Raw genomic sequence first — 23,201 nt, 5'->3', positions numbered from 1 at the left:
TAGAATGCATTGAAGCACTAGAACTGCTTCTGTTCCCTGCTAATGGTGCCACAGCTTCACTGACCCATCCTGCTCTGTCCCCCTGGGGGCTGAGCCGTGGTTTTGGTATTTCACTCCCTGCTCTGACTGGGATTTGCTCTTTGTTGTGCTCTGGCCTGTACTTCAGGGCAATCCCTTGTTGGAGACACTCAGGCTGCTTGTCACAGAGCTCTGCAAACAGAAGAGCTCTTCACAAATCCTGTGTGTCTGGGGCTCTGCAGGATGGGAACATGTTCAGGAGCTGTGAATCTTCCAGAACATTTGAGCACAAATCCCTGGCAGAACAGAAATACATCTTCACACTTCAAGTTTTAATGAAAACAATCAGCACATTCCAGTGTGTGTTTTCTGCATTTATGTATTTTCATTCAAAATGCATCTTCATACATTCTTTACAAGTATTTTACTTCAAATATTTAATGAACATCACAGAAAATGCAACATAGAATCAATTTGGCTTTTCTTTAATAAACTGTTCCCAAGGCACTACACATATGGCTACACCTTTACACATAAATAAGTGTGCAGTGGATCAGAGTCTGGATTATTATTATTCATAACTAGGAGAGGACTGTGACTGTATTTTGCTTTTCAAAATTCAGGAACAATCCAGCAGAGGCTTTTGAGTTATCACAGGAGTCAGCAGGTGTTCTGTGGATGAGGAATTGGAGAGCTCAAGGCCTCAGAGCTGTAAGCACTCCTCAGTTTGAAGAATTTAGAAAGGTAAATAGGTGCAAGAGATAATAATGGGAAATTCCATTTAATGCAGGACAAAGGCAGGGGATGTAGAATTACCCTTCATGAAGGGAGTAAAGCTTGGCAAGGAGCTCAAACCAGGCAAAACCTTCAGACAGCTTTCCCCAGCTGAATCCATCAGTGGATTGTACAAATCACAGAGGGGGAAAAGTGAGGATCCCTCATCCAATTCTAATCCAGCTGTGGAGAGTGAAATTTTTACGAGTTAAAAAGGAAAATAAAATAATTAAAGCTACAAGTTTTGATAGCTCTGCAGCTCAGGTGTAATTTTTGACAAAAATTACAGTTTGGTTAACTGAACCAAAACTGAATGTTACTTTAATGAAATTTCACCCATTAGGTCATTAAGATCAGTCCATTTGTTTCCCTTGTTTTTCATTATCTACTGTGGAGTCATTCTGGTTTTCTACTGGTGGAAACACATCCCATCCCATGCTGTTTAATTTCCTTAAAAATTTTATTTGCCCATTTCTGGTTTCAAGAGGACTTTAACTTGCAGCTGTTTAAATCAGCAAGGAAACAAAAAGATCATCTCAGAAGGAATTGGAGTCAACTCAAGCTATATTTTAATTTTATGACTGTTCATTTTCTTATATTGGCAATTCCCAGTCAACTCCTCAGGTGAGAGAACATGACATTTTTAACCACTGAAATGCCATAATTTTGAGGTAACTGTGGGCTTCTGGTTGTTATTGCTTAAGATTCAACAGAGGCTGCATCAGAAATGAGCCTTTGAGGAAACCAAGTCTATTATCCCTGCTAGCTGGGGCAATGGCAACCATCATGAAAGTAAAATTACTGCCATTAAATCAAGAAACTAATTAGAATCAGATCATCAAGTTCCTTTTCTGCTGGAGCCTTGATCTCCTGGCATGGCACAGGTGATTTACTCCAGAGCACACACCAGGGCTGAGCTGAGCCTGTCGCTTTAGTGCTTTTCTGATGCTTCTAGAAATTCAATAAACAGCTCAGGAAGGCTCAGTGGCACTTGTGGATGTGGGCTGGCAGCTCTCAGAGAGGAAGGCAGAGCTCAGGAAATCTGGCTCAGGGTGGAGTCAGAGGGAATCAGCCTCTGCTCCCCCTGCACAGCCCTGAGCAGAGCAGGAGCCTTCAGCTGAAGGTCTCAGACACAAATCCTGGCCTTGGTTCCCTCCCTCCACCAACAGAGATCAGTGAGAGATCAGATGGAAGGAGCAGGAGCACAGCTGGGCTCCAGCATCTCAGACACACAGGAGGGATCTCTGTGGTTCCCACAAGGAGACCTGGGCTGGCTCTGACAGGGTTGTGTGAAAAACACGTTCACTGTCCTGGGAAAATGTCAAAAGTTTAATAAAAGACCATGGGAGACAAGGACCACAGAGCAGAGGTAATTATGGGATCAGCCAAGAGCACACCTGCTAGTTTGGGAACACCTTTATATCCCATTTCTATTGCATCAGCCTGTTACATATTCATCAACAATTATGCATGCTAAACTCTTTCCCCAAAGTAGTTTACATGTTCCAAGAATTGTTTAGCATGGCTCCTCCTCAGTTCCACCTTTTAGAGCATGCAGATTCCTTGCTTGTGGTTTTAGTCCATTCTTATCATCTCCTGTTTCTGGGCCTTGGTCCACAAACCTTCAGACACTGAGTGCTGATAACTGGAATATCTTAGCAGGGTCCTCATGCTGTGTTTATTGGATGTGATCCCATCCAAGCAGCATTTTAACACAGGCAAACTTATATCAGCTATTTCACTAAGCTTAATGATCAACAGAAATAAAAACTTTATAACAAAGTTACTTTAACACCACACATGTAAAATCCATTTTAATACTTGCAAAAAGCCAATATTTTAATATGTATCTGTAACATTTGGGAGGCTGTGCACCCTGAAATCCCCTTCATCCCCACACCTGGGAATCTCCTGGGCATGGCAGTGTCTGACCTGCCTGCCAAGCTCCCTGCCAGCTTCCTCCCATCAACCTTCTCCTGCTCTGGTGCTTCAGCCCCTCACATGGAGCACAGGCATTTCACAAATATCCACCAGTGAGCTCAGGAAACCTGGGGGAAAAGCACAGGACTTGTGAGGGTCCCATATTGAGGATGAGAAAGGTGATTCACTCCCAATGATACAAGCAATTAGACAATTAACAAAGGTTAATAATGAATAACATCTGTCACAGCAAGAAGTGCCCCAATGAGAATCCAGGCTGCCACTCCCACCTTATAGGAGCCATTTTCTCTTTATGCCTTTGATTTCCCAGCACTCACCCTTATTTTCCCTGTCTTTGGACAGTAATCAGTGTTTTAAATGTTCTTCAAAATTATATGAGTCAATACAAATTGTCTTCCCATTTGTACCCTTAATTGGGTTTTAAGGCCATTTTAGGCATCTGCATGCTCCCAAGTCTAACAGGAACTCTTAAAAGCCTGAAATAATTTGGGACCAGAACTGACACCTGAGGGTCATTCTATTAATGGGAGTTGAGAGTTACCAGTTTTACAGTTGTTTTGTTTATAACCAGAGGGAAGGACAGGTTTACTCAGTAGCTGCAGCATTACTCAGCACAGAGACCTGAGGAATGTTCCAGAAAGCAGCAAGGAATTTGCCTGGTCCACAAATAAAATCACTATTTAAGATTAAGGGGCTCAGAGTAGGACACTGAAGGTCTCAAATGTCTACACACAAAAGTGGCACAAACCAGTTGCCAAACTTCAGATGAATGTTTCTTTTCTGAGTTATCAAACAACCTCAGAAAATTAAGAGAGTTCTTTCCCAAAAAATATAATCACTCAAAACAAGTCCCCTCCTTCCCACAGGGGAAATGCTCAGAGCAACATTGATGTTCCTGCCTCCAGGACCATGAGGCTGCTCAGAAATGAGCTAAAGCTCAGGAGAGATTCTAAAAGTCCTCTGAACTACAAAATCAGTCCAGGTTCTCCAGTAGAAATAATATTCCACCAGCAAAGGACTGGAAAGGAAAACAGAAAATCCCTTGCTGATAGGACCCACAGCAGGTGTAGGGCACTTCAGTGCTTCAAGAAATTGGAATGAATAAATTCTGTGGTTTTAGGCTAAACACAGAGTCAGTATGAAAAGCTGCTAATTTCTAAATTAAAGCATTTGCTGAACTGGCAAAGTAACTCATTGGTTTGAAGGTATCCTGACAGAGTCCCAAAAGAGTCAACCTATTACCAAAGCACCCTGATTAATAAGTGCAGTATTGATCTGCCAGGAGCAGGGGATGCCTTTGCTGATCCCCTTGGAAGCTCTTCCCACTGCAATGCACTGGGAATTCAGCAGGATGGGCCACAGGGAAATCATGAGGCAAAAATAATAAAAGGAGAGAAGAAAATGAAGGAATCTCAAGCCTTCACTAGACAGGTTTCTGATTCTCCTCTTTCCCATGAATTCATGTCATGTTCAGGCTGTAACATTCCTTGGAAAAGCAAGGAAAAACCACTGCTCTCCAACATCCAGCTATTTAAATCACCTCCAATAACTCTGTACAATAATTCTGGAAAAAGAACTGATGCAAACCTGCAGACAAACAACCAAACTGAGCTAGAAACCAACCCCTCTGGGTGTCCCTGGACCTGGGCTTTTCCAGGCTGCTGGTGTGAAGCAGCACTGAGTTATTCACACACAAAAGGTTTGAGGCTGTTGGGGAAGATGGGAATTAGAAATTCAGTGTCCACTGGATGTTTCCATACACATGGATATCCATCCCTGTGAATGGAGATTTGATAACGCTGCCTCATGGAACTTTATTGCATTTTCAGATGTTTTCCCACTGGGTTATTGAAATTCTGTAAGAAGGGAGGACTCAGGAGGAAATCTGCAGTTTGCAGGCACAAAGGAGGAAGATAAAATTTGCTGTTTCCCACCTCCTTAGGACAGGGGGAGGAAGGATATTTCTCCAGCTAAAAGCACAAGGAAAACCAGGAGGGCAGGGATGGCCTTGCTGACTGGAGTGTCGTTTCCAACACCAACCCCAAAGCATAATTAACAACAGCTGCCTACAATATGGATTTTCTTTTTTTCCCCTGTCTGGAACTCAGTTGCCACGTTCACCATCTCATTGGTATGCAGGGCTCTGATCTGCCAGGGACACCTGCCAGTCTCCAGCAAAGATCAATCCATTTGCTAATTAGGGATGGGAGTTAATGGCAGCTGAAACGGCCACTTGAAATACAGCAGCCCCTAAACAATGACTTCCCAGCGTGCTGCCTGCCCCAGAGCCTTCCCTTTGTCATCTTCTCAGCCTCTGCACTCTCCTGGATGATTTATGGTGTCTGGGGGCTCCTTGGCAGTACTTTCTGTGCTGATAAAGAGGAGAACCTTGACTGTATCTTAAATTGTCAACAAATGCTTGCAAATTTCCTAAGAGTTCTTGCATTTGTCCTTCATATTTCCAGAATTAAAAAAAAAATGTTCCAGCTTGAAACTGCCCTTTCCTACAGAGTAATGCCCATGAGCATCTCATTATTGAGCCCCAGGAAGTTTCCCCACAATCCAAATGTGCTTAATTCCACTGGCCTCAGCCCATCATTCCCAACTGGATACCCAACCTCGTGCTGACAGCCCAGTTCATTCTGCTGGCATCATTAATTATTGGAGAAACACACCTGGCAAGAGTGAGTTTCACAGGCTAAAAGGGATAGTACAACTTTAATAGAAGGAGACATCAAAAAGCATTTGCCCAGAGCAAGGAATTCAACAATTGTGTTTAAATTTAATATAACAAGTAATAAAGAGTTGAGCTGGAGTCAAAGTCTGTCACTGGCTCCCCCACAATATTATTTATGGCTCTATATAGGCCCAGCTCCATGACTTCAGCAGGCAGAAACCTTAATACCTTGTGACACAACTGGGCTGAGCCATCTAATATCACCCACAAATCCCTGAAAAACAAATACTCCTTCAAATAATTATGCTGTTCCAACATCATAACTTCCCAGGCAGTGTTGAAATGTCCTGTTTTAGGGAAGACCACTGAAAAGCCTTGTCTGTATCCTGGGCTTCAAATCAAAAACCTTTAATATTAGGATCACACTCTGCACTGAATAAATGTCAGAGAAATAAACTTGACGGAACAATATATTTTTCATGCTCTAAAATGAATTTTAAAAAGGACTTAGAACAGGAAACTACAAAGTCTTTAACCTCCAGGGGGAAAAAAATCAAATACCACCCAGGTCACTAATAATCTAATGTCAACTGTTTCCATAAAAAATGGGCAATGATAAATAATCAAAGCATTTAGTGGGAGCTGTGGGGATCTGGGTTATTCTCAGTTATCCTGTGTTATTCTCTGTGCATGTTGATTAGATTTTTAAAGAAAAGGAAATGTTTCTCCCAGCCCTGTTTCCCTGTGGTTTTTAACCCAGAGCATGAAATCTCTCCCTTTATTTTCTAGATCCTTCCAGATCCTGACCTCTCTCAGCCTGGCTGCCACATTATCTTCCTGAGAAGGAAAACACCTCAGAGCAGCCAGTGCAAGGTGAACCTCTGGGCTGGACAGGTTTAGGACACAGGGCAGGTCTGGCTGGTCCAAACTGTACAGAATTCCAGAATTCCATAATCCCAGAATTCCAGATTCCTGCCTCCACGAGCTGCTGGCATTGAGCTGGCTCCTGCACTGCCCTTCCACTCACACACCCCTCTGATCACTGCTCTGGATGGGCACAAAGGGTACAAGAAATGTTTATCCCACATAAATTATTTTAATTTCTTGCAGCAAACTACAAGAAAAGGGCCAGCCCCAAGCAGCTCACTCAGCAAACAAGTGAATGCTACAACTTGAACAATGGGCAGGCAGAGCTGTTTATTTCACCACTGCATCAATGCATTTATTACTCTCCTGCATCCATCTCATGCTGCCCAATCTTTCTTTATAGGAAATGTAGAGATCAGCACAGAGTTCTCTGTTCCAAGAGACACGAGATCACTTCTGCTGCACTTCAAATGCGAGAGAAGACAAAAATCTCTTGTCCGTTGGCCAGGCAGTCCAAACTCAGCATGAGGACGAGACCCCAGTAACAGATAACACTGCACCCCAGGACTGGAGAATCAGGTTTTCTTGCCAAAAAAGACTTCAATGAAAAAAAACAAAAACCAACAAACAAAAACCAAACAACAAGAAGAACAAAAAAAAAAAAAAACCCCAAAAAATCCCAATTAAAAAAAAAAAAAAAACACACAAAAAAATCAAAACCAAACCATCAACCAAAAACCAAAAAAAACCACCCCAAAACAAACCAAAACAGGAAGTGGTATTAGCTAACCTGAAATAGCAATTTTAAAGCAAGATCCCAGAATAGAGAAGAGTTGCTTTTATCATGATATAACCTATGGCAATTGTACCTGAAAATACAGAAAGATTTCATGCCCTGGAATACTTTTTGCATCTTATTTCCACGAAGTGTCACATCCAAGGCCATCTGCCTTCATCGTCTTGGGTGTAATACACTGTCCTAAAGGTAAAAAAAGTAATTTAAAAAATCCCCTAGTGTTTCTCTTGGCTTTTGTGTTCTTGTGGCAGAGCTGGAGCTGACCGTGCGGGCTTTTCTGTCACAGCTCCGGGCAGCCCTTTCTCGGTGTTTGTGCAATGTGGGATCCTGTGGGGATCAAACACACCCGGGGGGGATCAAACACACTCGGGGGGGATCAAACACACCCAGGGGGGGATCAAACACACCCAGGGGGATCAAACACACCCGGGGGGGATCAAACACACCCGGGGGGGATCAAACACACCCAGCTCAGCTCCCCAGCCCCGCTCCCTCACCCTTCGCGAACCGCCGGACTCGCTCCAGCTCCTCAGAGCTCTCTCCAGACCCAGACTCGCTGTGGGGCTCAGCCGGGACGGGACGTGCAGCACAACCCCGACCCCACAAACCCGGCACCATTCAACACCGACCCCACAAACCCGGCACCATCCAACCCCGACCCCACAAACCCGGCACCATTCAACACCGACCCCACAAACCCGGCAGGATTTCAGGGCCGGATTTTCCGCCTCAGCCGCGGCCGGCCCGGGCTCCGCTCCCCGCCCCGCTCCGCCCTCAGCGCCCGGGGCCGCCCCTTCCCTCCCGGGGGAGCCGGGCCGGGGTAAGGAGCGAGGTTCTGAGGGCCAGAGGGGGGAAAAGTCGCTCTTAGAGCCCGTCCCTGAGGGCTGAGAGCAGCGAGGGAAGGGCAGAGCAGCTCCCGGAGCCCGTGAGGGGCGGGCACGGCCCTGGCCGGGGGAGCTGCCGGGCACGGAGCCGCTCCAGGGCTGGAGCCGGGCTGGGAGAGCTGGGAGTGCTGCAGAGAAGGCTCCAGGGAGAGCTCAGAGCCCTTCCAGGGCCTGAAGGGGCTCCAGAGAGGGACTGGGGACAAGGCGTGGAGGGACAGGACCCAGGGAATGGCTCCCACTGCGGAGGGCAGGGATGGATGGGATATTGGGAATCAGGAATTGTTCCCTTTGAGGGTGGGCAGGCCCTGGCAGAGGTGCCCAGAGCAGCTGGGGCTGCCCCTGGATCCCTGGCAGTGCCCAAGGCCAGGCTGGACACTGGGGCTGGGAGCAGCCTGGGATGGTGGGAGGTTTTTTCCCACTATCTCATCTAACCATACTCTCTTTCCATTTCAGCTCATTCCCCCTTGTTTTGACACTATCTGCTGTTAAACAGGCTTACCTACCTGCAAATAGTCCTACCTTTTCTTTCCTGTAATTTCCTTTTAGACACTAGAAAGGGGGAAATTAGAATTTTTTTTAATGAAGAATTTTATCCAAGCATTACTGTAATCCACTACAGATTTGAAAAGAACAGTGCTCAGATTTCACAGCTCATGTTCAGTGGTAGTTGGTTCTGTACATTTACCCTGTGGATCTGAACGTGTGCTGCTCGAATCCCTGCTTTGGCTTGATCACGACTGAGTTGTGATTTTACCCACCTGTTGTGGTGGTTAAATCTGGTGGGATGTGCCTGTAGCATCCCAGTGTTCCTCCCATGTTGCTGTGAGCAATCCTGTGAACCTGATTTTGTTTTTGTTTTTGTTTGCAGTGCTGTCCCATGGCAGCTGCCCCAGCAGAGAGCTCCAGGAGCCAGGGGAAGGGGCTGGGGTTGAGCCAGAGTCACAGCAGCTCTGCCTTGGACTATTCAGGAGACACCTTTGAGTCCTTCAGCGAGGAGGAGGAGAGTGAAGCACCTGGATCCTGGTGTTCCACAGAGGATTTGGAGGGGGCAGCTGTGTCAGAGGCTTTGGAAAGCTCAGCATCACTGGCAGGGCAAAGTGCTGCAGGTATGCAGAGCTCTCCCTGCTTGAGGCCTGCCTTCCACAGCTTCAGTCAGTGCAGGGGGGACTCGAATCAGGAAAAATAAACATGTGAAAATTGCATACAGTGTCCTTGCTGTGCAAGGTGCCCACCAGATCCATGCTTCAGACAGCTCCATGGGAAGGACTTGGCCATGGAAATCCTTCCTTAGTAATCTTGTGATGCTGAAATTCTGTTGGCACCTTAAAAAACAATTCTCCAAGCTACTTTTTACCATGTATGAAAAGTAGCTGGGCCATAAAACAGTTTTTCCATGGGATAGTTCCATGATTTGAAATACTGAAGAGGGCTGGGTAGGACCTTAAAGCTGCAGCAGAGGATGGATAAAGCAGAAGCTGAAATCTGTGGCCTCATCTGTGTTTTGCTGTGGCTCAGGGTTTCTCCTCCCTAGCAGGGAGAACTGGCACATTCAAGTGGAGGATTATTTGCCTCCCACTTTGCTTTCCTCACAATGTGTGTTCAAAGTTGCCTTTTTTCTTTGCAGAGGAGGAGTTTGAAGCAGTGGATCCTGCAGCTGTGGAAAGAGCTGCCATAGGGAAATGGATTGATGCCATGGGAAAATGGATTGATCTGAAAAATAAAGACACTGGGATTAGGCCAGACAAATCTGTCCTCAGAACTCCTGCTGGTGAGTTGGGTAACTTCAGCAGAGCCTGTAATTGTTTCTTTTGGAAGGAGATGTAAACTTGACTTAAATTTTATACACAGGCTATTAAATTAAGCCAGCTAATTAGCCTGGCTTAATTAGTCAAGTAATTAAGTGCAAAGTTTCTCTTTTATGCTTTCTTGGAGAGTAGTTTGTGTCCCATATCACACATGGCTTTGATGCTGCCCCCATGTAGTGACATTATCCTGGTGATGCATTACCACAAAACCTGGAAAAGTACATTCAAAAATGTCCCCATTTTTGGCATTTGTTTAATTCAGGTTTTTTCTGTCCAGCTGTAGAGGTACTAGGAAATTTGGGCATTTTCCCCTCCAAAATGAACATGACCTCAGAATTTATTGTGTGAAACGGGTTTTCCCCCTTGTTAATCAACAGTATTGATAATTGAATTATTTGTTTGCCCTTTTTTAGTTCCTTTCCCAAGCTGAGGGAGGCAGTAGGGCACCAATTTTGGCAGGAACAATGGAGCAGCTTTACCCAAATAATGATGGAGTGCAGGGAGGAGGAGGAGGAGAAGGGAAAGGAGGAAGGAAGGATCCATTTCCATGTACCAGTTATGCAAGGAACTGTGAGAGCAGATGGTGGGATGCAAGCCCTGCTAAAGTCTGTCAAAAAGTGGGTCAGAGATGCTATTTTTAATTAAGAAAAAAGAGCAAGAAAGCTGTAACTGAGCAAAAAATAATGGGAGCAGACGGGGAACCTTCCTCAATCTACACGTTGATGGGAGGTGAGCACACTCGGAGTTCTGTAGGTCACTGTGGGACAGTGATCCTCCTGCCTGGGCCCTTCACGGTGTGGGATTTGTGCACAGCATCCTCAGAACACCCCCTGTCCTAAAGAAGCAGCAGCTCAGGTCACTGCCAGGCTGGTCTGAGTGGCAGAGCTCCTTCCCCACAGTGGCAGTGCTGGGGGCTCCTGACTCATCTCCTGCACTCCTCTGCTCTGCAGTCAGGGGAGTGTGAGCAGCTCTTCCTGGCCTCTTCCTCCAGGAGAATCTTCCCAAAATACATCACAGTCCTGTGACTGATTCCTGGAGACACAGAATGGGACCTGCTGGGTTCAGAGGCACTGAAGGAAGGGTGAGCCACAGCTGAAGGTTGAGGATGTTTTCCCTTGAAAGTTGTGCTCAGAGGATTTTATTCATGGAAGCCCTTGCAGATCCCTGCAGTTCTGCACCAGGGAATGCTGTGCCTTTGGCTGGTGGCTGCTGATGGCAGGGAGGGTCAGAGTGCTCACTAGGGCTGGAGCAGCAAATCCTGTGCCATGACCTTGAGGTGAAGGATGCAGAGCTGGCTTGTCCTTGCTGCTCCTGTCACTTGTCCCTGTGGCAGCCTCGGGTACATTGGTGCTTCCAGTGTTCCATATGAAAAGCACAAAATATGGTTTATGCTTTTCTTTGATGCAAACACAGTGCCCAGCCATGCTATCCCCAAATCAATCATAATTAGCCAGGCATTGCATTTTTTTTTAATTGCAGAATATTACCATAAAATAAACACAGCAGATAATCTTCTGATATCTGTAAATGCTTCTCTTGAACTTCATCCTTCAGCACTTGGTAATCTCCAACTCTTGTATTGTTTTAGCAGCTTGGAGATGTTTTTTAGTGCAGTAGATGAGCTCACCTGGAAGTGGATTGCTGCACACTGAGTCCCCTCAGAACACTCAGCTCAGTGAATCACTGAGCACACAGGGTTCTCTGAATTGGGGTTTGTTTTATTGCCTCAAGACTTTCCTTCTCACCTTACTGCTAATAGGGTTAAATGTGATGGGGGGAGCAAAAGGTTCTGGTTTGCCTGTAGGAACACTCTGGAATGTCATTTTTATTTTTCATGGTTTTCTTTGTGGGCTGAAAGAAGGAAAACACACTGGCCTCAGGAGAAGTGAGAAATTTTCATCAGAGTTCTTTGTCCTTGCACCCCAGTGTGGAGGCATGAGCTGTTGTTAGGCAAATGCATCACAACATGAGTGTAAATCCTCAGTTCCACAGAGATTGCTCCATGTTAGTCATCTTTAAAAAGTACTCAGGAAAAGGCAATTCTTCAGCTTGGCTGTATCTGAGAATTCAGGTGGGGCTCCTGAGCCCCCTGGCTGGTGCTGTGCTCACAAGCTGCCTCTCACTTTTGTCAAGTGTCTCCATCAAATGCTTTGCCTGTTTGTTTTTCTGCACTGTTGCTGTAATTGTTCCCTGGCAGGGTGGGCAGGCCCTGGCACAGGTGCCCAGAGCAGCTGGGGCTGCCCCTGGATCCCTGGCAGTGCCCAAGGCCAGGTTGGACACTGGGGCTGGGAGCAGCTGGGACAGGGGGATGTGTCCCAGTGTGGCACTGGATGGGCTTTAAGGTCCTTGCAGCCCAGGTTGCTGTGTGACTCTGGGATGATTCACTGTGCTGGAGGAGTTTTACTCACTTTCAGTTCCTATTTGTGATGAACAGCCTGACATTTCAGCCTGTTCCTCTGCCCTGTGTTACCTGCTGGGGTCTTTCTCGTGTTCTTTGCTGGTCAGGCTGTCAGCATGTTCATCTGAACTGGAAAATCAATCTAGGTCATTATGAAGATGCAATCTGGAGCTGCAGAAGTAAAACCTTACTGAAGAGCAGTAAGTGGTTATTGCCTTTCACAGTTATCTCTTTTTACCTTCTTTTAAATAGAGTATTGGTAGGGAATAATAACAACAAAATGCCTGCCAATTTTCCTATTAAGTCAAAGTTAGACATCAAAGGAAAAGAAAACTCATAAATATTTTCTTCTTTTACTCCCTCCTGGTGGATTTCAAATGTCACACTTAAGGCTGGAGTTAAAACCTACATAGGTCACTGAAAAAACCTCCAAAACTCACACAGGTCACTGAGTTGCACCCCCTCAGCAGGGTTTGGGGTGCAGACATGAGGATTAGCTGGTCTCTCCTGGGCTGCTGGAATCACAGCAGCTTCCTGGGGCTTTGCTGCCTAAACATTGCACATTTTGTGACCTTGCTGCTGGCTGAGGTGGGGCTGGGGTTGATGCTGTGCTGCTGTCACTTGGGCTGCTCTTGTCACCTGCTCTGTCACTCTTCTGCAGTGAAGAGAGGGATCACTGGGTTTGGAGTAACAAACATCAGGAAAATGTCCTTGTGGAGCAGTCATTGGCACTGGCAGGGATTCTGTGCCCTGCCCTTGGATCTGCCACCCCAGCTGGAGCAGGAGCATTGCAGCAGGTCTGGATCACACGTGGAAAACAGGGAATGTGTGAGAGACATGGAATAAACCCAACCCCAAAGCAGGGGCTGAGATCCCCTGGGCAGGTGAATCTCCCACACCTGGGAGGGGCAGTCTGAATGTGCAAATACTTCAGTTCAAACTTTCCTCATCGTTTTTTGGGTTTCTTTCAGAAAAATTCTAGTCCTTGATCCCTAATTTATATTCTTTCTGAACTTCCTGTTAAGCATGACTTAATATGAAGGAATAACTCCAGCACTGAGTCGTGCAGTGAGGTTTAAAAATTACTGTTCCCTTTGCCAGTGTTTCTTCTGAAGTCTGGAGGTGCAGATGGGTGGGTGTGTGGCAGCACAGGATTTATGCATTATTAGAAACCAATTCTTAATAAAATTGCACTTGTGGATGTCAGAAGAACCTTAAGTGAGTTATTCAGGCTGGTATTAAACTGTCACTAAATGCTCAGTGGACCTGATGTGTTTTACTTCTTCCTTTGAGTACTCAAATGCTTTTGTTCTGGGTTTTTTCCCCCCTCACAATTGTAACTTTTTAATCTTTTTATTCATTCTATATTCAACATAAATGAACCTGCCAGGAATATTTTATTAGTGTGATTAAACCCAGTAGTGGCACGTGATTTCCACTTTTTTACACAATTCTTGTAAGGAAAATCACCTGATGACTGAAGTGGAGGTTTCCACTCAGATATTTATGATGCTCCCTCAGAATTTTTTAAAATTAAATTTCATTTGAAGGTGTTGCTAATTCTTATTTATGTGTCTATAAATTGTCTTTCCTTTTAATCATTTTGATACATCATCTTCTTTAGGAGGAGTAAATTGCTCTGTTTATGCTCAATTCTGAACATAAACATATTTTCCATGCTGTCAGTGAAGCCACAAAATTCCTGCTTTTAGTTTTAATTATGGATTCCCTCATCCTTTAGAAACACTGGGTTTCTGAGGAATGCTCAGTTTCTTTGCAGAATTCCACAACTGTGTCCTGTGCACTCAGGACTAAATAAATCCCATGGAGTCTGGGGGAAGTTTTCTATTCCAGTGGTTCAGTGTTTTGAGGATTTCTGTCATGGGACTGGAATGCCAAGTGCCTGTGTGGAAATTGAATTTAATCCTGAAAATACAGAATGTGGAGGGCTTGTTCAAATGATAAACCCAAGCTCCCAGCAGGAATTTGGGGGTGAATCCTCGGGGTTCAACTGGCCGCACTTTGGAGTCACCGCCTGCCTGACTTTGGGGGAAATCTGCCCATGGAAACCTGGAGAGGCCCAGCCCGAGGTGCTGTCCATGAAATACTGCACTGATTGTGCCCTAAGCCTCTGGAAAATCTCCCCCAAAGCCCTGAATGAAGCTGTAAATCCATCCTAACCCGCCCAGCTGAAGTCTAATCTCTGCTTTATTTATTTTTACGTGCCACTGGGAAGGATAAGGGAAGATGAAAGAGGGAATGATGGTTTTGAAATAAGATCTTATCAAGAATTTAGGAGATGATTGTTGAAGCTTCAGATAAGAAGTGTTTGCTAATTGCATTTCCTCCAAAAAAAATTGCCTTTCTGTAGTTGTGGGATTTATTGGAGGTGTTTCCAAAGTGGCTTCAGTGGACACTGCCTCTAATTCTTCTTACAAATTGCTCCTTAGAGTTATTGATGAGATCTCTCTTGATATATTAATTAATTTGGGTTAGCAAGTTGCAGTTGCAGGTGGTGAGGTGCTAAATCTGTATTATTGACAGCCAGTTTATTTCATGTCATAGTATTTAACTGCTTGCTTTGCTAATCTATTTATCCTGTGCCATTAAGCATTTGTCTTTTTAGTTCCTCACATCTTTGGAGCCTCTTTTAGAGCCAATTATTGTGCAAGTTCCTACAGCTCCCATCCACATTTTTGTTTAAATTCTGATTTTGGAGCTGTTTAGGGCCAATTATTGTGCAAGTTCCTACAGCTCCCATCCAGATTTAAGTTTAAAATCTGATTTTTGAGCCATTTATTTTGCAGGTTCCTGCAGCTGCCATCCCATTTGTGTTTAAACTCTGATTTTAGAGCCATTTAATGTGCAAGTTCTTACAGCTCCCATCCCCATTTGTGTTTAAATTCTGATTTTAGAGCCATTTATTGTGCAAGTTCTTACAGCTGCCATCCACATTGTGTTTAAAATTCTGATTTTGGAGCCTGTTTTAGGACCTTTTATTATGCAAGTTCCTACAGCTCCGAATCCAGATTTGTGTTTAAATTCTGATTTTGGAGCCTGTTTTAGAACCAATTATTGTTCAGGTTCCTGCAGCTCCCATCCCCATTTGTGTAAATTCTTATTTTAGAGCCATTTATTGTACAAGTTCACATAGCTCCCATGCACATTTGTGTTTAGAATTCTGATTTTAGAGCCAATTACTGTGCAAGTTCTTACAGCTCCTGTCCAGATTTGTGTTTAAACTCTGATTTTAGAGCCATTTATTTTGCAGGTTCCTGCACTCCATCCCATTTGTGTTCAAACTCTGATTTTGGAGCCATTTAATGTTCAGGTTCCTGCACTCCATCCCATTTGTGTTTAAACTCTGATTTTGGAGCCATTTAACGTTCAGGTTCCTGCGCTCCATCCCATTTGTGTTTAAACTCTGATTTTGGAGCCATTTAACGTTCAGGTTCCTGCACTCCATCCCATTATGTTTAAACTCTGATTTTGGAGCCATTTAACGTTCAGGTTCCTGCACTCCATCCCATTATGTTTAAACTCTGATTTTGGAGCTGTTTCTTGTGCAGGTTCCTGCACTCCATCCCATTTGTGTTTAAATTCTGATTTTAGAGCCATTTAACGTTCAGGTTCCTGCACTCCATCCCATTTGTGTTCAAACTCTGATTTTGGAGCCGTTTAACGTTCAGGTTCCTGCACTCCATCCCATTATGTTTAAATTCTGATTTTGAAGCCATTTCTTGTGCAGGTTCCTGCACTCCATCCCATTATGTTTAAACTCTGATTTTGGAGCCATTTAATGTTCAGGTTCCTGCACTCCATCCCATTTGTGTTTAAACTCTGATTTTGGAGCCATTTCTTGTGCAGGTTCCTGCACTCCATCCCATTATGTTCAAACTCTGATTTTGGAGCCATTTAACGTTCAGGTTCCTGCACTCCATCCCATTATTTTTAAATTCTGATTTTGGAGCCATTTAATGTTCAGCTTCCTGCACTCCATCCCATTTGTGTTTAAATTCTGATTTTAGAGCCATTTAACGTTCAGGTTCCTGCACTCCCATCCCATTTGTGTTTAAACTCTGATTTTGGAGCCATTTAACGTTCAGGTTCCTGCACTCCCATCCCACTGTGTTCAAACTCTGATTTTGGAGCCGTTTAACGTTCAGGTTCCTGCACTGCCATCCCATTTGTGTTTAAACTCTGATTTTGGAGCTGTTTCTTGTGCAGGTTCCTGCACTCCATCCCATTTGTGTTTAAACTCTGATTTTGGAGCCATTTAACGTTCAGGTTCCTGCACTCCATCCCATTTGTGTTTAAACTCTGATTTTGGAGCCATTTAACGTTCAGGTTCCTGCACTCCATCCCATTATGTTTAAACTCTGATTTTGGAGCCATTTAATGTTCAGGTTCCTGCACTCCATCCCATTTGTGTTTAAACTCTGATTTTGGAGCCATTTAACGTTCAGGTTCCTGCACTCCATCCCATTTGTGTTTAAACTCTGATTTTAGAGGCATTTCTTGTGCAGGTTCCTGCACTCCATCCCATTTGTGTTTAAACTCTGATTTTGGAGCCATTTAACGTTCAGGTTCCTGCACTCCATCCCATTTGTGTTTAAACTCTGATTTTGGAGCCATTTAACGTTCAGGTTCCTGCACTCCATCCCATTATGTTTAAACTCTGATTTTGGAGCCATTTAACGTTCAGGTTCCTGCACTGCCATCCCATTTGTGTTCAAACTCTGATTTTGGAGCCATTTAACGTTCAGGTTCCTGCACTCCATCCCTCTGTGTTTGCTGTGCTGTGTTGCTGCAGGCAGGGCTGCTCCTTGCCCAGCCGAGGTCCCGCAGATGAGGAGCAGCCGTTCGTTCCTCTGTCCCTGCCCCAGGCATTGATGTCGTGCCCCGTTGATTGCAGGAGCTGCTGGGCTGTGCCAGGGGGAGCTGCGTGCTCTCAGCCGTTTCTGCAGCAGCAGGATCAGCAGCATGCAGCAGGCACAGAAGGGCAGCAGGCTGCACTGGGGAGGCCCAGCAAGGCAAACTGAGACAGCAGAGTCCTGTGCTGTTCCTGCCCAGCTGATGAACAGGATCCTGCTGGAAAACACCAGGGAGGCTGTGAAACAGGTACTGGGGGAGACAAAGGGAGATTTCCCCTAAATTGTGGAGAACAACTGCAAAAAAAACCCCCATAATAACAGGATCAAGGCAGGCAGGCCTTACTGATGCCAGGCTCAGGCCTCTGCAAGAGGTTTTGGGTTGACAACCTAAGATTTAATCTTCTCATTTCTTAGACATTGTCACTGACACATTTTATGAAAAATCCTTTCCTTAGGATTTTTTCTGCTGAGAAGCTGAGAGGCCTCAGGAACAAAATGTAACCAATGGTTATCTGCTGCTGTGGGATGCAACAGGTGCATCTGGGATTGGGCTCATGTGGTTGTTTCTCATTAATGGCCAATCACAGTCAGCTGGCTCAGACTGTCTCAGTCACTCACAAACCTTTGTTATCATTCCATTCCTGTTCTATTCTTAGCCAGCCTTCTGATGAAATCCTTTCTTCTATTCTTTTAGTATAGTTTTAATATAAAATATATCATAAAATAATAAATCAGCCTTCTGAAACATGGAGTCAGATCCTCATCCTCAGACCCCTGCAAACACCATCACAATACATCTGCTACTGTAGATGGTAGCAAATAATCACCATAAACTATTGTTGCTGATAAAGTCCTGATTTGTGTGTTTGAGCAAGGCTGAGGTCATCATTTATTTTACAAGAAGCCCTGGATGAGCTGATGGGAAAAGCCTTTTTCTCTGATTGTGCTTGCCCCAATTATTTATCAAATTATTCTACCTATTATTTGTTGTGAAGTCTTTGTGACTTCAGGATTAGAAGAATTGCAAAAAGAAAACCTTCCTGTGCTCCCAGCTTTCTTAGGTATTAGATAATATTGATAAAAGCAATTCCAATAAAATCTTGCTGACTGTAGCCATGATATTTTCTGAAAAATCCTTTCCTTAGGATTTTTTCTGCCGAGAAGCTGAGAGGCCTCAGGAACAAAATGTACCCAATGGTTATCTGCTGCTGTGGAATGCAACAGGTGCATCTGGGATTGGTCTTGTGTGGTTGTTTCTCATTAATGGCCAATCACAGCCCAGCTGGCTCGGACTGTCTCAGTCAGACACAAGCCTTTCTTATCATTCCATTCCTTTTCTATTCTTAGCCAGCCTTCTGATGAAATCCTTTCTTCTATTCTTTTAGTATAGTTTTAATATAAAATATATCATAAAATAATAAGTCAGCCTTCTGAAACATGGAGTCAGATCCTCATCCTCAGACCCCTGCAAACACCATCACAATACATCTGCTACTGTAGATGGTAGCAAATAATCACCATAAACTATTGTTGCTGATAAAGTCCTGATTTGTGTGTTTGAGCAAGGCTGAGGTCATCATTTATTTTACAAGAAGCCCTGGATGAGCTGATGGGAAAAGCCTTTTTCTCTGATTGTGCTTGCCCCAATTATTTATCAAATTATTCTGCATATTATTTGTTATGAAGTCTTTGTGACTCCAGGATTAGAAAAATTGCAAAGACAAAACCTCCCTGTGCTCCCAGCTTTCTCAGATATTAAATAATATTGATAAAAGCAATTCCAATAAAATCTTGCTGACCTCAGTCCCTGGTTAAGAAGCCTCTGTCTCGTCTTTACCCTATTCAAATCTCTTTTTTTTGTCACCAGCCCAGTGGTTTTTTCCCACCACAGGATGGGATGTGGCTCCTCCCCTCAGCCTTGCATCTAAAAATAACACTTTAAAGTCAGTTCTGGTGTGATAATTATTTCAGGCTTCCTGTCTTTTAAAACAATTTTGACATTTCAGCCATCTGCTTTTTAAATTTCTGTTAATGTTAACCCACCTTACAAATTTAGTGGAATTTTAAATTCCCTCTTTCTTTGTCTTCCATGGTGGGAATACATTCCCTGAGAAGAGTGACTTCATCTGCTTTTCTGCTTGGTTCTGTCTGTAGCTCCACACAACAACATTTTTATCCACAGGAGTCAGGGAAGAGGGGACAGAGAGGCCTGGGATGGGACTTCTTGGGTTGATTCCCCTGTCTTTGTAGCAATTGAATGTGTTTATGGAGCCAGATGGAATCTGAGTCAATTAGATCAGATAAAACCATTGATATTTCATAAAAGCACAAACCCTGGGATTTGTGCAATGCTGATAAATAAGCTTAAGATTTCATGGTGGATGAACTGACCCAGGAATCACTGAGCAGCACTGATTATCTTACACACACAAGCACAGAGTCTGGGTTGGATTCTGGCTCAGAGCTGCATCTTTGAACTAATGGCTCCAGAGTTTATTTGCCTCTTAATTTATTTATAAAATGTATAAATACAATTTATAATCACAGCCCCTCTGGTTGCTGCTTAAGGCCTTGCACACAGCCAGCATAGGAACAGTGATAGATGATGGAATTGTGACTCTGAATTATTTTACCACTGCCTAAAAAGCCAATTTTTGTCTTGAGTGTATTTTTTGGATTGTTCTCCAAGTTGCCAGGCTTGACATTGCTCATGACATCAAAGTTTCCTCTTCCAGGTGACAGAAGCTGAAATCCATGAGGTTTCAACCTGTCCTGACTGCCAGCAGAAGGAAGCAGAGCTGGCCAAGGTTGCCTTTCTCAGGCAAAAAAAGACTCTGCTGGAAGGTGCTTTAATCCAGGAGAAATTGGAAGAACAGTTTTACTCCAGGGTAAGCAAATATCGTTGAAAAAAAATTCATGCTACACTTTCTAGGTGCTGTAATGAAAGAATCTGTAATTCAGATTCTCCCTGATTTATGGCAGTGAGATCAGTGCAAACCAAAATAGAATTTGGGTCATTTTCATTAATAAAATGCTTGGGACCAACATTCTCCTCGAGGCATTTGAGCTGCTGATTTGTGGAAGCTGAAGGTCATTCCCAGGCTGTCATGGAATGGGTTTGGGTCTCTTTTGATTGTGTCTCCCCAGTTTGTTTTCTGCTGGGCTGTCCAAGCTGAAATGGAAATTAAATGATGAGATAGGAGATAACTGCCCCTGCTGGGCTTCCTTGCTCATCCTTTGGGAATCTTGGAGTAGGACACTGCAGTGTGTGATGGAGGCTGAGGTTTTTCTGGAATACTGGGATTTTTTCTGGGATACTCTGAGATTTCGTCTTAGAATTCCTGTCTCTGTGCCAGTGTCCCAGAGATGGAAGCTTTGTTGGTAGGGAGTGCCTCTGGAGCAGCTGGGAGAGCAGTGAAATGTGCAGAATTCCCTGGGCCTCCTGTGGCTGTTCTTCAGGAGGATCCTTGCAGCCATGATATTTTCTGAAAAATCTTTTCCTTAGGATTTTTCCTCCTGAGAAGCTGAGAGGCCTCAGGAACAAAATGTACCCAATGGTTATCTGCTGCTGTGGGATGCAAGAGGTGCATCTGGGATTGGGCTCATGGGGTTGTTTCTAATTAATGGCCAATCACAGCCCAGCTGGCACAGGCTGTCTCAGTCAGACACAAACCTTTGTTATCATTCCATTCCTTTTCTATTCTTAGCCAGCCTTGTGATGAAATCCTTTCTTCTATTCTTTTAGTATAGTTTTAATATAAAATATATCATAAAATAATAAATCAGCCTTCTGAAACATGGAGTCAGATCCTCGTCTCTTCCCTCATCCTCAGACCCCTGTGAGCACCACCACAGATCCTCCTGAAGGAAGAGCTCTTCTCTCCCTCCTTGCAAGGGGGCAGCCTGAAGGGAGGAGCCTTCCTGCAGCTCCCCTTCCCATGGGAGAGCCTTCCTGCAGCTCCCTTCCCATGGCAGAGCCTTCCTGCAGCTCCCTTCCCATGGGAGAGCCTTCCTGCAGCTCCCTTCCCATGGCAGAGCCTTCCTGCAGCTCCCCTCCCATGGGAGAGCCTTCCTGCAGCTCCCAGGTCCCCTCCCATGCTGATGAGCAGGCTTGGAGTTTGTGCTGTACCACACATTCCTTTCTTCCCTAATGTAATTCCACTCTCCAGAATTTTGGCCCTTCCTCACTCCCTACCTAAGATTTGAGAGCTTCAGCCTCAGGTGAGGCTTCACTTTTTCCCACTTTTCCCTCCTGCTTCCCTGCAAGGTCAGCTGCTTTTCCCTGTCCCTCCTTAGGGAAGAATGCTGCTTTTTGGGCCAGAGTTTTTAAACAGAATCCTTTCAAACCCACCAAACTGTGGGGATGAGTGCTGCCCACCTGGCTGGGCTTGAGGGGCTGGGTGTGTGCTCCAGGCCATGAGAAATGGCAGGGATACAATCCTGAATAATCCCATGTTTGCTTTCTGTTTCAGGACATGCTCACACTTCTAGGAGAAGCCCTCAGAAGCTTTCCCAAACCCTCAGAGGATCCCAGGGATTTGTGGCAAAGGCTGAAGGGTCAGGAGTGGAAAGACTGAATGAACCACAACTGCAGTGGGTGAAGAACTGGGAGAGCTTCCTATGGGCACTCAGCTCCAGAATTCCAATGATTTTGGATCTGAGCTGCTCTGGCAGTGATGGATTGGGTGCTGCTTTAATATTCCTGCAGGTGGAACCAGATCTGCCTGGCTGGGGTGTGAGTCAACCTTTCCTCAATGCAAATGTTGCAGTATATTGTAATCCATCTCCATAGGTTTCTCAAATTCCAGAAGCCAACAGTTTCCATGATTAATCTGGCAAGGCAGAAGTATTGTTTTTGTGGGATTGCTGTGGGATTGCAGAGCAGCTCCCAGCTGCTTCCATCCATAAGGAAAATAAATGATTCTGTTTGCCAGGGCAGGGAGGTGGAATTGCTGCAACTCAGCTCAGGCTTTGCCCACTGCCTGATGGTAAATTGAAAGTGAGAGCCCCAGGTGGAAGACAAAAAGCAAAGTTAACTATAAAAAGCAGTAAAATGAAATGAAGTATTTATAGAAGGGAATTAATGAGGTTGTAACAGAAATCAATCAGCAGGACTGGGGATGCCAATGAGATGAGAAATGATAATAAATTAATCATGGAATCTATATAAGATAGAGAAAAACAAGCAACAGATGAAAACTGGGAGAAGAATTGCAAGAAAATACTTTGGAATTTGAAATTTTTCAAGATGATGAAATCACTGTTACTCAAAGACTGGATCTGGGGTTCAGTACACATCCAAATAAAATGGAATTGTGCTGGGAATCTTTGGGTTAGACAGTGAAATCATGCTCAGCGTGGCCCCCAAAGCCTGGTGCTGCTCTGTGGGCACCTCTGCAGCCCTTTGGGACCAAAGCAGGGGCTCAGCCCCTGCTCCAGCCATGGCCTGACTCTCCTCAGCCTCCCATTTCCTATTTCTCTGCATTCCCTGTGGAAATCCTGGAGGGATATCCCTATCTGTGAACCCACACTGTGTTTTGTGCCAAAGCAGAGGGAGTTTAATCCCCCTGTTGGATTTTCTTCCCCCATTTTGGGACAAGAGCCCTCACTGCTGCCCTGGGATTTGTACTTCATGGGGTTGTTTCCCTCCCTGTGCTCTGGATTGTTGGTCAGAGTCCTTGAGGGCTGTTTAGCCTCTTGTTCTCACTTCCCACAAACCATGGAAAACCTGGAGGGAAATGCTGGGATATAAACATAAGTGTTAGCAAAGTTCTGCCTTCTGCTGCTTAAAAACCTGCTCAGAGTGATTTCCCTGGGATGGATCCTGAGTAGGTCAAGCCCAGGTGGGAGCCCAGCCCAGCCCTGAGTTCCTCAGTGCTGCCTGTCCTTGCAAACAGCTTTAATAGTCCATCAAAAATACTCCCCCAAAAGCATTCCCTTTTCAATTGGCCCTGCAGGGCACCTGGATAATGAATGAACTCTGCTTGTTCCTTCCTGTTGCTCTGGGATCCTTGGAAATGTTTAAATCCCTTCCATCTCCTGCCTTCCAATCTCTTCCTGGATGCCCCCCCTCTGTTCCTTGTTTTGCTCTGCACTCCCTGGTTCTCTGAGCCTCTGGAAGTCTCTGCAGCCACTGGGAGAGGCTCCCAGAATTTCAGGTGGAGCCT

At 44.8% G+C, this 23,201-nt stretch overlaps 1 protein-coding gene and 1 long non-coding RNA gene across 5 annotated transcripts; one reads left to right on the top strand and one right to left on the bottom strand.

Annotated features, from left to right (window-relative positions):
* Positions 1 to 379: 379 nt before the first annotated feature.
* On the bottom strand, positions 380 to 7,872 carry LOC118698528 (uncharacterized). Of its 2 annotated transcripts, none has more exons than XR_004981901.2 (3): positions 7,763 to 7,872; positions 7,147 to 7,256; positions 380 to 2,840 (listed from the first exon to the last, which is right to left on the bottom strand). It is a non-coding gene; the product is annotated as an uncharacterized LOC118698528 (long non-coding RNA). The 2 variants fall into 2 exon arrangements; XR_008508610.1 differs by lacking the exon at positions 7,763 to 7,872 and adding an exon at positions 7,673 to 7,711.
* On the top strand, positions 7,831 to 22,359 carry C14H8orf48 (chromosome 14 C8orf48 homolog). Of its 3 annotated transcripts, XM_036401870.2 has the most exons (7): positions 7,866 to 7,893; positions 8,411 to 8,488; positions 8,826 to 9,063; positions 9,582 to 9,725; positions 17,076 to 17,281; positions 19,770 to 19,922; positions 21,507 to 22,359. In XM_036401870.2, the coding sequence occupies exons 3-7, from the start codon at positions 8,835 to 8,837 to the stop codon at positions 21,609 to 21,611; spliced, it is 837 nt and encodes a 278-aa protein (XP_036257763.1). In that variant the 5' UTR covers positions 7,866 to 7,893; positions 8,411 to 8,488; positions 8,826 to 8,834; the 3' UTR covers positions 21,612 to 22,359. The 3 variants fall into 3 exon arrangements, with proteins under 3 accessions (XP_054372268.1, XP_036257763.1, XP_036257762.1); XM_054516293.1 differs by lacking the exon at positions 8,411 to 8,488 and having other exon boundaries at positions 7,831 to 7,893; XM_036401869.2 differs by lacking the exon at positions 7,866 to 7,893 and having other exon boundaries at positions 8,231 to 8,488.
* The last annotated feature ends 842 nt before the right edge of the window (positions 22,360 to 23,201 follow it).

Source organism: Molothrus ater, chromosome 14, assembly GCF_012460135.2.
Source record: "Molothrus ater isolate BHLD 08-10-18 breed brown headed cowbird chromosome 14, BPBGC_Mater_1.1, whole genome shotgun sequence".
Classification (NCBI taxonomy): Eukaryota; Metazoa; Chordata; class Aves; order Passeriformes; family Icteridae; genus Molothrus; species Molothrus ater.
Note: the sequence above shows the minus strand (reverse complement) of the source record. Positions and strands in the feature narration are given on the sequence as shown.

Excerpts from the sequence above, each read along its gene's own strand:
- C14H8orf48 (XM_054516293.1), top strand. The coding sequence starts at position 8,835 with ATGGCAGCTGCCCCAGCAGAGAGCTCCAGGAGCCAGGGGAAGGGGCTG. Across the intron at positions 9,064-9,581 it reads GGCAGGGCAAAGTGCTGCAG|AGGAGGAGTTTGAAGCAGTG; the intron begins GTATGCAGAGCT and ends TTTTCTTTGCAG. Across the intron at positions 19,923-21,506 it reads AAGAACAGTTTTACTCCAGG|GACATGCTCACACTTCTAGG; the intron begins GTAAGCAAATAT and ends TTTCTGTTTCAG.